Source organism: Lampris incognitus, chromosome 1, assembly GCF_029633865.1.
Source record: "Lampris incognitus isolate fLamInc1 chromosome 1, fLamInc1.hap2, whole genome shotgun sequence".
NCBI classification, from domain to species: domain Eukaryota; kingdom Metazoa; phylum Chordata; class Actinopteri; order Lampriformes; family Lampridae; genus Lampris; species Lampris incognitus.
The window spans coordinates 40,704,847-40,718,013 of NC_079211.1; the positions used below are offsets into that span (position 1 = coordinate 40,704,847).

Sequence of the window (13,167 nt, forward strand, 5' to 3'; positions counted from 1 at the left end):
AACTTATTGAAGACAACGTGTCTTTATTTAGAAATGACAAAACAGTAAGACTAGTTCCACAACACGTCTGACAGCACATATTACTTAACTTTGGTCTACGATACAGTGGTATAAAGTTACAGAGACACACTTACTGGATGAAGAAATCCAATGTGTTGTTTGAACTTGTACTTTTTTTTTTTAATGGAGAACATGAAGGCTACCCTATTTCGTTAACATCCACCCCACAGTGCACAGAACACTTAGAAAAACAACTCAGTAAAATCCCAAATGTCAAAGGGTAAGTTTTGGTCAGTGTCTTCCTGAAATGTTTGAAAATATATTTGGCTAATTCTCTGAAAATAGTTCCAAAAAATATACATTTTTAGATTCCCTGTTTAAGATTGTAAAGTCAATACACATGTTTAACAAGCATGGATTCTGTACCATGTTATGTTGCTTTAAAGCTGCAGTCCAGGACCAGAGGTACTGCCATGTTAAGACAACTGCACTGAGACAAGCTGACCAGCGGCAATGTCAGGTACACAAATAGGAGAACCAAGGCACTTTGAAATAAACACCATTTATTGAGACAAACAACCAACGGGGCACACATAGGTCTTAACACCTTTACACACCTGGGACGGGGGGGGTTTCGGTTTTTTTTTCGTGCGATTAATTCACAAGTCAATAATATTTAGCTGGATTAGATTTACACCAGACATTAAAGTGTACCTTGTGTGTACGTGAACATTAAAATTTGGCTGTCACGCACACCACATCCTCTTGTAATGTTTCTGAACAGTAAACGCCACGTCTGACATGTTTCCCACCCACAAGTCTCCTGATATTTTTTGAAAAGCGCGTCAGTTTTCTAAACTGCTTGTGGCCTGTTTTATTGGTGGATGCTTTCTTGCTTGATCTTTACACTCAATTTGATATACATAGTTGATATATATATATATAGCGTTTTTTTCCCCCAGAAACCGTCAATGGTGTTGATAGAAGTGCTCAACTAATGAGGAGAGGAATATCAATATAGACGTAGGAAAAAACTTTTAATACATAGCAGTACAAGCTTGCTTCGTGCATCGCGCACTCATCAGCTGCTCTCTCTCTCTCTCTCTCTCTCTCTCTCTCTCTCTCTCTCTCTCTATATATATATATATACATATGTTTTTTTTTATTGACAGCTGATGATTGCTTATGGCATGAAACAGGCTTGTACTGTCTCATAAAAAATGTACTTGACTCACTGAATTTCATATATATATATATATGAAATTCAGTGACAATCCACATAAATATATGTGTGTATATATATATATATATGTGTGTGTGTGTGTATACATACATACATATGTATGTATGTATGTATATGTATGTATGTATGTATCTGACCTGTGTAGCTACTAAACAATGTTTTTTGCTTGGGTAGGTCATTACGATTGAGAGGCTTAGTTTATCAGACTAGTCTGACAGGATGAGTGACTGGTGGCTCCTCCTGAGTGGGTAGCGCAAACCTTCAGAACAACGGTCCGAACAGTTTTGGTGCGAAATATTCACAGGCGAGTATTTCGCATATTTGTGTAATTTATTCATCACGTCCCCGGTGTGTAAAGGCCTTTAATCAGTAGCAGTACAAAATGCTCATGTTGTTTAAGTCAATTAATGGCAAATTTATTTGCAAGCGGAAGTGTCTAGGGGTGCTTCTTTTAGAATGAAATATCCCACCTGACAGCCTAAAAGTGCGGTTTTAACAGAATATGCAGAGACATATTCTTGAAGCTCTAATCTACATTTACAATTATCAATAGGACCACATATTAGAGGCCGATAGTGCCCACAAGTTTAGCTTTTACATGCCATTCAACCTTTGTGTCATGGTGTTTGAGTCTACAGACCATGACACACAATGACTTGATGCAATGTCCAATTTAACTCACTGTCAGTACTTTTCTTTTTATACTTTGGTTGCTTTTGGATGCACACGGAAGCAGTGTTAAGCAAGAAAGGAAAAAACTCACCTCCTGTTCCACAATCAAGCCCCCCCCTTTATTTTCTCCCCAATTGTACCTGGCCAATCACCCCGCTCTCTGAGCCATCCCAGTTGCTGCCCCACCCCCTCTGCAGATCCGAGGGAGGGCTGCAGACTACCACATGCCTCCTCCGATACATGTGGAGTTGCCAGCCGCTTGACCAGAGCAGGCTCTAGTGCAGCGACCAGAACACATACCCACATCCGGCTTCCCTCCTGTAGACACGGCCAATTGTGTTTGTAGGGACGCCTGATCAAGCTGGAGGTAACACGGGGATTCGAACAGGTGATCCCCGTGTTGGTAGGCAATGCAATATACCACTATGCTACCAGGACGCCCCCAAGTTTTGTTTTCTTTTTAATCGGTGTTGAGCAAATATCACAATTCAGATTTAAATTTGGGTTTAAATTTGGCAGCCTGATGGTATAAGAGGAGTTTAAAAGTTGGTATATCTGTGATGTTAGCAGGCACAGTGGCTAGCAGCATGACTGGTAAATAAGCTACACCCCATCAGTACCTGCATGGTCACTGCTCACCTGAAGCCTTGTATGTGTGTTTCTACATATTATGCTATATACTGATTTTGCACCATTTGCAAAGCTCAGGGCCGCTCCACCACTTACACACAAAGCAACATGGCATTACTTTACTAGCCCAGGAAAGATAGCTTTAAGAATACAATCAACAGTCAACAATACCAGTCTCAATACAACAAAAGATGTCCCTGACGAAAATACCACCACTTACTCTAACAAACAGATGACCACAAAACCTTTAATACCTAAGTCAATTAAATTCTTTAAGAGCACACAGAAGGCCAACAAACTTAAAGACTGAATACAAAGTATAAACTTTGTGCTTTGGTGAGAGAACTTCAGTTCCAGATCTATGGTATCACAAAAACATTGATTATCTTGGTCAAAATGAATGGGAGGTTCACACCCTCTAGTTCAGACCTAGTCAATCTGTAATCCCAAATATCACACAGCCACTGTTCGAGTTGCCAAAACAACAAACTAAAAGCATTTATTCTTGAATAATAAATACGCAATATCCACCTCAGTTTAGTCATTTTGGTGGATGAAACCCAGAGTGAAGTTTAAAAAGTGCAAAGTAGCTTAACAGAGTTAGCAATATCAAAAAGACAAATCACACGAACTGCCCAAGGGCCTAATGAAAGACTTGAACTGAGGTTAGAGGAGGTTTCTATTTCATATCGCAAACCATTTGGATGATAAGCTCTCGCGCATCCTGCACGCCTGAGCTGAGCTCTGTGTCTCCCTTCCGGACATAGGTGCCTATGAGGAATAACTTGCGCTGGTCCCCCACCTCCGTCAGGGACAGGCCGTCGTGGAGCTCAGTGATGCTGCAGGCTCCTGGGAGGTCCTGGGGATGTGACATAAACACTGATCAGACTACGCAGGAGAAACAGGGATGGGTGTAGACATTCCCTTTATGTTAAACATTTTTTGCTTATGAGCTGGACAAAAGTTTATTTGGAAGTCTTGCTGTGTATGCGTTTGATCTTGGGCTTGTTATCTCGCGTGATACCGTGCATACTTGTAAAATCAACTCTGTGAAGAAACATGTTGTAGATATTCCCTTTTTTTCCTTTATTGCTTTATTTTGGATTCTCATATGTATGTGCAAATTTCTCTCAAACTGAGCCTCGGTGAACTCAGACGCCATCTTTAAGAGAGCGAGCGTACTGAACAAGAACACGCTTTGGTTTTCAGATCGTATACAATGAGAGGGAGTGCGCTTCAGGACAGGGAGAAGTGACCTAACCCCTAACTGCTCCCAGTGAGCTGGTTGTTACCTTGCATGGCTGACACCGCCGTCAGTGTATGGGTGTGTGTGTGTGTATGGGTGAATGTGAGGCATTCATTGATTGTAAAGTGCTTTGAGTGGCTGTTGCAGCTAGAACAGTGCTATATAAATGCAATCCACTTACCATTTATTTACCATTTAAGTGATTTAGAGAAGACTTAGTATGTCGAGGTAACTCGGACACTGTTCCTTCATCAGCCTACAACTTTTGCCCCCATTGCACTTCTTTTTGCTGTCCTCATCAGGAGCCAAGTTCAACTCGGACAACTCGATGCTAAACTCATCTGAAAGGGATCAAGTCGTTCTTAGGTTTTGTCTGTCAGTCTCACCTGCTTGTTGGCCAGCACCACTAAAGGCAGGTGAGGGTCTGAGGCCACCAGCTCGTGCAGATGCTTCTTCGCCTGGGAGAACAGCTCGGCTTTGGATGAGTCCACCACAAAGACCAACACCAGGGCCTTAGGTATGTACCTCTGCCAGTAACAACGCAGGTTCTCTTTGCCACCAACTATGTTGTAAGAAAAAAAAACTCATTTGTTGACATACAGTACAGACACAAATGTCTCTAACTTACATTTCGTAGTTTTATATTGAGTTAGGTTATACTGCTGTCACTATACTGTTCCTAGATATATTACTTCCATTTTTTAAATCCTGTATTTCACCCAAGACTTGGAATTCTTTTTTTGGATTTTCCCCCCTTTTTTCTCCTCAATTGTATCCGGCCAACTACCCCACTCTTCCGAGCCGTCCCGGTCGCTGCTCCACCCCCTTTGCCGATCCCGGGAGGGCTGAAGACTACCACATGCCTCCTCCGATACATGTGGCGTCGCTAGTCGCCTCTTTTCACCTGACAGTGAGGAGTTTCGCAAACAGGTCGTAGCATGTGGGAGGATCACGCTATTCCCCCCAGTCCCCCCCCCCTGAACAGGCGCCCCGACCGACCAGAGGAGGTGCTAGTGCAGCGACCAGGACACACACCCACATCTGGCTTCCCACCCGCAGACATGGCCAATTGTGTCTATAGGGATGCCCGACCAAGCCGGAGGTAACAACAGGATTCGAACTGGCAATCCCCATGTTGTTAGGCAACGGAATAGACCGCTACGCTACCTGGGCGCCTGACCTATAATTCTTGATTGGCGATTAATATTATGTCAGACTTCAGGACTTCACAAGACCTAGAAAATACTAAATTTGTTTTCCACATTTTTTTCACACTTTTCGGAATTATGTGGGGAAATCTGTGTTGCTCTGAAACATGACCTGTCGACATGGGACAAGTAACCAAATACTAAAGAAAGCAACAGCAATTGCACTTTGAGTTGTTATTACACAGAATGTGGCCGGACAGGAAAGGTCCTGAGTAATGTTCTGCAGGGATTGTATGTTCTGCAGCAGTCATAAGGAAAGCCATGGGTATGAATGTTGAATTCCAACCCAAAACTACATCAGCCAATTTCAATAATTAACACACCTACAGCCAGCATGGTCAATTACTGCGATCCTACAGCCTTATAAGTCCAGTCAAGCAGAGCTGCATTCAACAGCCAAATTTCAGCATGCATGTCAACACAACATCCTCTGCCAAACAGGGTGATGTGGTGGGCTAACTCACTCGATAAGCGAGTCCTGCTGCGATCAACTCAACATCAATACACAGTAAAAGCACATCAAATCACACAATTGTAATTTCAAATGTTGGGTTTACTCTCTAGAAACTCGATCTGCAAGTCGTCTCTGTTGATGGAGACGGCATTGAAGCCCTGGGTCGGTTCCACGTCCTGCTCTTGGCCGGCCGTGGTGAGGCAGTGGAGGAGAGAGGTCTTCCCGGCACCATCCAGCCCCAGAACCAACACCTGTTTCCCTTTCTCCACCAGACTGGACTGTAGAGAACAAACATCACAACATGCCATTTACCATCCATTCCATCCATTATCCGAACCACTTATCCTGCTCTCAGAGATGCTGGAGCCTATCCCAGCAGTCACTGGGCGGCAAGCAGGGGGACACCCTGGACAGGCCGCCAGGCCATCACACAGGGCCGACATACACATACACATACATACCCACACCCACCTAGGGACAATTCAGTATGGCCAATTCACCTGACCTACATGTCTTTGGACTGTGGGAGGAAACCGGAGCCCCCCAGAGGAAACCCACGCAGACACGGGGAGAACATGCAAACTCGACACACAGGAAGACCCGAGACGACCCCCAAGGTTGGACTACCCCGGGGCTCGAACCCAGGACCTTCTTGCTGGGAGGCGACCACGCTAACCACTGTGCCACCGTGCCGACGTGCCATTTACCTGATCACCAATATAAAAAGGAGGCAATGGTAACTATCCCTTTTGCTATTTGACTGAGGCGAGAGCAGTGTGAATCAAGGTAGCATTCTGTTGAGACAAGTGCTGCTTGGTGGACTGGATGTGCACAAAAACTAAATCTCAACATTGTGAACTCAAAAGCACGTCTTGGGTAACGATCACTGAGGTTTGTGTGTTTGCCACTAAGTAACACAAAGCATTAAAAGTGACTTTATTTCTCCATGTTTTGGATAGAGGGTGGGACATTTTCACTTTCATCATATGTCAACCTGGCATGGAAAATAGAGAACAGTAGAGAACAAAGTTTCCCTAAATTCAAACTTGTAATTAATTGACTAATAAAAAAGTTCAGATTTATCAATACATTTCATATGTCCATGTTCTTTCTTAAGTAAATGAAAATAACTTCCATGAAATGACTTATCACAAAGAGCCATGCATATCAATAGCTCTGACAACGACTCCTAGAGGATAAATACTGAGTCTCATCACCAGCCAGTCAGACCAGCTTGGTCTAGTCAGAAAGGCACGAACTGAGGAAGCCTCTTGGATGAGAAGCGAAACGTCTTCACGGATATATACCAAGTCCAGTTGCACTTGACTCAACTCCTTTGGATAACCATGACCTGGATGAATGAGAACATTCACAGACATGAAATGACTTAGTATAATATAGGCCTGTGTATAGCCATCCATCCATTATCCAAACTGCTTATCCTGCTGCTGGAGCCTATCCAAGCAGTCATTGGGCGGCAGGTGGGAAGACACCCTGGACAGGCCGCCAGTCCATCACAGGACCAACACATTCACACCTAGGCTTGTGTATATGTGTGTGTAAATAGATGCTTTTTCAAGCTGTGTACTTAGTTAGCATTTGTAAAATCATAACTGAATACATAAAAAAAGAAGGTGTTGTAGGTGAACTTTGGGTGAAGTTGATGCAGCCACGACACTGGTCAACTTGCGATGCACAAACCCTTTGTACGTGAACCCTAAACCCTAAACATGACCAGATATAACTTTAGATCACGTGTAGATTTAGGACTTTCCGCCAGCACCAGTCAACACAGTCGCAGCATGTGGTCAGTCGAGACGGCATTAGCCTCTACCAAAATAGACTTGACTGCAGTCCAACACACACACACACACACGCACGCACGCACGCGCGCGCGCGCACACACACACACACAGCAACAGTCGTCCAGAGGGTGCGTCCAAAAAACACTACACAGACATACCTTAGTTATTGATGCGTTTTGTGCTGATGAAACATCAGGCGCGGCCGCAGCGACTGCAACACTCCCAGTGACAGGTTCACCTCTCGTCGCAGCCTTTCCGGTGGCGGGGTCGGACTCTGCCTTTACCGTCTCACGTCCCGGTTTTGGCTCTTTTGCTCCCGAGGACAAAAAGCTCCAAACGACATACGCAAGTCCTCCGGTTAGCGCTGCGGAAGCGCCAAGGAGCCCGGCCTCTCTCAATCCTGGCATGGTTTACAGGTTTTATTAATACGGGTTGGCCTTACGTGTCAGATGTCATTTTCTTAAAAAAAAAGTTTAAAAAAGAGAAAACGGTGAAGTTTACAGTCGCATCCGCGCTCCTCCTACTCTCAACAAGTGGATTAGACAGACAGGAAGTTGGGCGCGCTCTGCGCGGCGCGATATTTCCGGGCTGAAGCGCACCCACGGTACCACCGTACTTCCACAGCCAGTCCACCAGAGGGGTCTGCCGGGGACACGAGTCCCACACGCCAGGGCTCGTCCACATGTCACCAGTTCTCCTTTTATTATACGAACGCTACCTGTCACCAAGGCACGCTTAACAAGTTATCTGTTGCACGCGCGCGCGCGCGCACGCGAATGAACAATAACGGGTTATACGCCCTTGTTCTTAGGTACGTGCAGGGGCGGATGGTGCATTTTTCTCCAGGGGGGCTGTACCAAAACTCAAGCAAACGTCTACTAAGGTATCACAGCAGTATATTTGTGACTATTACTTTACTTATACCCGCTTATTTACGTCTGTGTTTTTATGCGATCGTTCTCGTGTTTGTATTTGATCAGTCCTGTTTTTGTTTGATTGCAATCATTTTGATCTTTGTAAAGCACTTTGGTCAATGTCTGTTGTGAATGTGTTCTATGAATAAACTGACTTTACTTTTTAAATACATGAAAATGCCTTTATTTGTATTTGCTGAGCTGAACGAACACGTTATAATGAAATGTGCTCGGTTAAGGTACTTCAGTTCGTACAAATTCTTTATAATCTTTTATTCCACAATTTACGGTGAAAGACTAAAGTAAGCGAAAAGTGCCTCTCTGCTATCACTCGGTGGTTGGTGGCGTTTAAATGAGCATTTACCCACCGTAAGTACTGTGGGGCGCAGCTCTCCAGCAAGCTCTATCTCATGTATTAAAGAGGAGCGAACTGCACATGTACAACTTATAACGAGAGTCAAGGGGCAAAGATTCTTGTGCCCCAGGCCGGAAATATGCAACCAATCGGTAACTTTAGACGACGCAGAACATGTTTGAACTACATTTTAATGCAGGTTATATATTCACTCACAAACGATGTAACATTTACCTTGCTGATTTAAAATACTATATATATTTTCCGACCTCTATCTTAATATCCTGTCCCTCATTTGTTGAGCACTTTTATCTACACCATTGATGCAGTGGCGCCCCCAGAAATTTTTTATAGGAGTGGCCAAATGGGGCCACTGAAAATCTTGGGGTGGCACACCAACACCAAAAGCCATGACTGAATTTCGGGAATTCTGTGCTGCTGTTGTAGTATACTGTGTAGGCTAGTTGAAAACTGTCAATATGAGAGTTAAGAAAAATATACATTATTGATTTAAATGAACAGCACCTAATGTAAGATATCAGATAGAAGCATATTATGCATAATCAGAGGCATATTCTGCATATGCGACTCGTGGCTGGGGGGGCCAGCGGGGGGGCCAGGGATAGTATCAGGGTGGCCGTGGCCACCCCTGGCCACCCCTTGGGGGCGCCACTGCATTGATGGTCTCTGAAAAAAAACGCATCACACACACACACGTATATATCAAAGTGTTGGTCTGTACAAACAAAATTGACTTAATTCCTTTTCAATGAGGCTATGGGTGGGGAATGGTGGGGCGACGCCCTGGCGCCCTCTACAGGTCGGGCAACACTGATAAGGGTGAGAAGAGACTGCCATAAAGCTGAACACACACGCGCACGCATGGAGTGGTGCCTATAGAAATGTTTCCTCTGCATTTCCATTCCCTTCCCACCCTTGCTGTCCTTCCTCCAGGGGCAGCGCGTTTCTTCAGTGCCCGGGGACCAACTCCAGATGGATGTCCATGTTACGGTTTGTTTTTTTTCCATGTCGGAGGAAACCCATGTGAGCACGGGGAGAGCATGCAAACTCCACACAGAAAGGCCCCTAGTAAGGCCCCCAATGCATTTCTAAAAGCATTTCAGAATCATCATTCTATAGTGCATTTCATTGAATAGCCACAATCTCTCCTGATATAGACCTATACCTAATGTGCAAGACAACGCTGTATCCCATTTAGGGGAGATGACAATATTATGAACATGAACATTCACAGCTTTTCCCCATACTGATGAATCTTACCAAAAATGGCAACCGAAGAACAGTATTGATTGTTACTCAAGAGTCAAGACTTCATATTAAAGAAGGCATACATGCAAAAAAAATTTAAAAACTCATCTTTTTCTGAACACAACAGAATCCTTCAACATACATGTGCTAGCCATTTGGATAACCTATCTGAAAAAAACAAAATCTTTGTAAGAAAAAAAGGCATAACCCCCCTTTAAAAAGTGAGTAAATTTGATCACTGTAGCTGAGGAGTTCTCAAATTCAACTCACAGGCCCACGACCCACCAGATGTGGTATGTAGTACAGCAGTTAATTTTCATTATATCCATCCATTTTCCAAGCCGCTTATCCTAATTAGGGTCGTGGGATGCTGGAGCTACCCCAGCAGTCATAGGGCGGCAGGCGGGAAAAACCCTGGACAGGTCGCCAGTCAATCTCAGGCACATTCACACCTCAGGACAATTTTAGTAAGTCCAATTCACCTGACCTACATGTCTTTGGACTGTGGGAAGAGACGGGAGCACCCGTAGGAAACGCAGACAGGGGGAGAACATGCAAATTCCACACAGAGGACGACCTGGGTTGACCCCCAATATTGGACAACCCCGGGGTTCGAACCCAGGACCTTCTTGCTGTGAGGCAACAGCGCGAACCACTCACTGGGCCACCAACAGTTGGTATCTTGGTCAAAATTCCTGAAGCAGTGACTCGTTTTTACTGCGTTAAACGCACTTTCTCGCCAAGAAAAGCACTATGCCAAACAACCAATGCTAAATAAAACACTAACGTTACAGCGAATTGGACCTAGCATCCAACATCAAAATCGCAAGGCTTGAAGCAGCTGCTCGAAACCCCCAAAATGGCCGTGCAATTCATTGACAATATCCAAAACATACAGATCCATCTCTCGTAGCTGAAACTTCATTACCTGTCAAAAAGCAACAATCCTCTATACTATTCATCATTGCACTATTCCCATGAACACGTAATCGTGGTCTACAAATTACCAAGCATGGCAATTTTAGTGATATTTTTGAATACAACTGTACTGTTTTCGTTGACTCAAAATCGGAAAATTTTTATACTTAAAAAACAAAACAAATGTGATCACAAAAATGAGCCCTTTTTTCTCTTCAAACATTTTATTGTGGAAATCCTGCAGCAGTAGACCCATGGTAGCCAAGGACCGGGCTGAGAAGCATTGTTAAAAAAATAGTAATTAGGTAAAGGTGGTTACTAAAAAAAACAAAAAAAACTTCTTCCCCCTTACAGGGTTGCGTTTGGTCAAGGCGCCGTTTCAGTTCAGTCACCTTCCGGGGTGCTTACGACCCAAATCTTACTGGGCTCGAGCTTGTCCGGCACGCGCAGGGCGTTCCGCGTCCGGGCTCGGAGTGACACTGGCCTCTTTCTTCTCCCGCCGACGATCTCCTGAATCTGCTCCGTTCCCGAGCCGGGAGCCTCCACCTTAATCTCCACCGCAGTTTCCACTTTGCGGTGCCTTCGGGATTTGGACACCTCCTGGTAGCTGGCGTAGCACTTGTCTTTGATGGCAGACAGGAGCCGCGCCCTACCGCCGCACTCCGTCCCCGCCGGCTCCCCCTGTTGGTCCGGGGACGCATCACGCCTCGCCGCCAGGTTGTTCTGTTGCCATGTAACGAAGTCTATCGCGCAGTCTTTCAGGCGGTCGGAGAAGCCGGGCCGGGTCACCGTGACCAGGCCGTTCTTGGCCATCACGTTTTTCTTTAAGTTTTCGTAGAGGCTCTCGACGTTGGCGGCCTCCTCCAGCAGCTCCGTGGAGAGGAGCTCCTGCACCCTCACGGTGGGGCTGAGAAACTTGGCACAAACGCGTTCCGTCGTCGTCTGTCTACACTGGCGGAAGGTGAGGTGGTGTGGCATGGCGGTGTAATGTATGGCTTTGGTGGCGACGAGTCTCTTTAAAATGTACGCCGTATCATAGTGTCCGCAGTGGACGGATTCTCCGAGTAAGTGCTGGACGTGTTCCCAGTCTCCCAGAGAGAGCCGTATGTTTAGCGGCGGCACGGCAAGTTGGGTGTGGTAAAACCCGTACATGAGGTACAAGCCCCCGACCCGGATCTGGTAACTGTACGGAGGGAGGAAATACTTGACGGCCGCGGCCAGGGCCACCCGGCAAAATCTCGTTAGTTCGCTCATCCGGGGGATACCCAGGAACAGGTCGGAGAAGCGCATTTCTCGCCAGATGGCCAAAAATACCTCGTACCTCACGGAGTCCGTCTGTTGGAAACGGGCCAACAGTTCCTCCACGTCCTCCGTCAGAGGTCCCAAGTCGCTGTGAAGACGCAGTAGCTGAGACATGATCTTGCAACGTATCCTCGTGAACTGCTCGTGTGATATCGTACGAAAAGTAATGCACATTTTTTATTGGAGCGACCCACTGCGCCTGCGCAATCCTCGGGGGGGGGGTGAAGAAGGATTCGCGGCCCCCGCGGGGCTGGGGAGAGGTTAGGGTTAGGTGCCTGACGTGAGTCACATACGCTTCTTTGTGCATTACTTTTCGTACGTTTTTCTACGACCAGGGACTGAGAACAGCCTGGGTCTTGACAGCGCTGTCAACGGGGTTAATTAGCTCTGACCTAAAACAGAGCCTACGCGTCTGCTTCTTCTTCTTGGTGTTTATTGGCGGTTGGCAAACAACGAAATTGTGCATTACCGCCATCAGCTGGTATGAAGTGTGGATCAGAACGTCTATTATTTACGCTACCCCCGCCCCCCCCCCCAAAAAAACCCAAAACACCTTCAAATCTCCTTACTGTTGAGCTGGGGTGCGCAATCTTCTTCTTGGGGAATAAGTAAAGCTTGACTCGGTTTTCTCTTTAGCCTTTAACGTAGGCATATTTATCTAGGCCAATACAGCAGGTCTTAGCTCTCGTCCACATTGAGGAAGACAGGAGCCTCCACATTGGGGTTTACAGGAAACCTACACACACAGACCGATATCTATTTTTCGACTCACACCACCTTCTGGAACACAAACTGAGCGTCATCAGAACTCTGCAACAGGGAGCTGACAATGTGCCCAGCAGCACTCAGGCCCAACGAGAAGAACACAAACACCTGAGGGGAGCTTTAAAAACCTGCGGCTACCCCAGTTGGACCTTTGTGAAAACTGCAACACGTTCCAAAAAGACCAACCAGGTGAACGACGAGGAGAAAAGGAACAGAAGGAATAGCACAGTCATCCCGTATGTTTCTGGTGTCTCCGAGAAACTCAGGAGAATTTTCAACAACACCGCATCCCAGTATACTTCAAACCCAGCAACACACTCCGACAAAGACTGGTTCATCCCAAAGACCGTGTACCACACAACCAACAAAGCAATCTGGTGTATGCT

At 45.7% G+C, this 13,167-nt stretch overlaps 2 protein-coding genes across 2 annotated transcripts; both read right to left on the minus strand.

Moving 5' to 3' along the window:
- Positions 1-3: 3 nt before the first annotated feature.
- arl9 (ADP-ribosylation factor-like 9) lies at positions 4-7,786 on the minus strand. Its single transcript, XM_056284014.1, has 4 exons — positions 7,417-7,786; positions 5,557-5,731; positions 4,178-4,353; positions 4-3,404 (listed from the first exon to the last, which is right to left on the minus strand). Exons 1-4 carry the CDS (start codon positions 7,663-7,665, stop codon positions 3,225-3,227), a joined length of 780 nt encoding a protein of 259 aa, XP_056139989.1. The 5' UTR covers positions 7,666-7,786; the 3' UTR covers positions 4-3,224.
- A 3,312-nt stretch (positions 7,787-11,098) lies between these two features.
- LOC130110524 (snRNA-activating protein complex subunit 1-like) lies at positions 11,099-12,130 on the minus strand. The gene has a single exon (XM_056277654.1). The coding sequence runs from the start codon at positions 12,128-12,130 to the stop codon at positions 11,099-11,101; it is 1,032 nt and encodes a 343-aa protein (XP_056133629.1).
- Between the last annotated feature and the right edge of the window lie 1,037 nt (positions 12,131-13,167).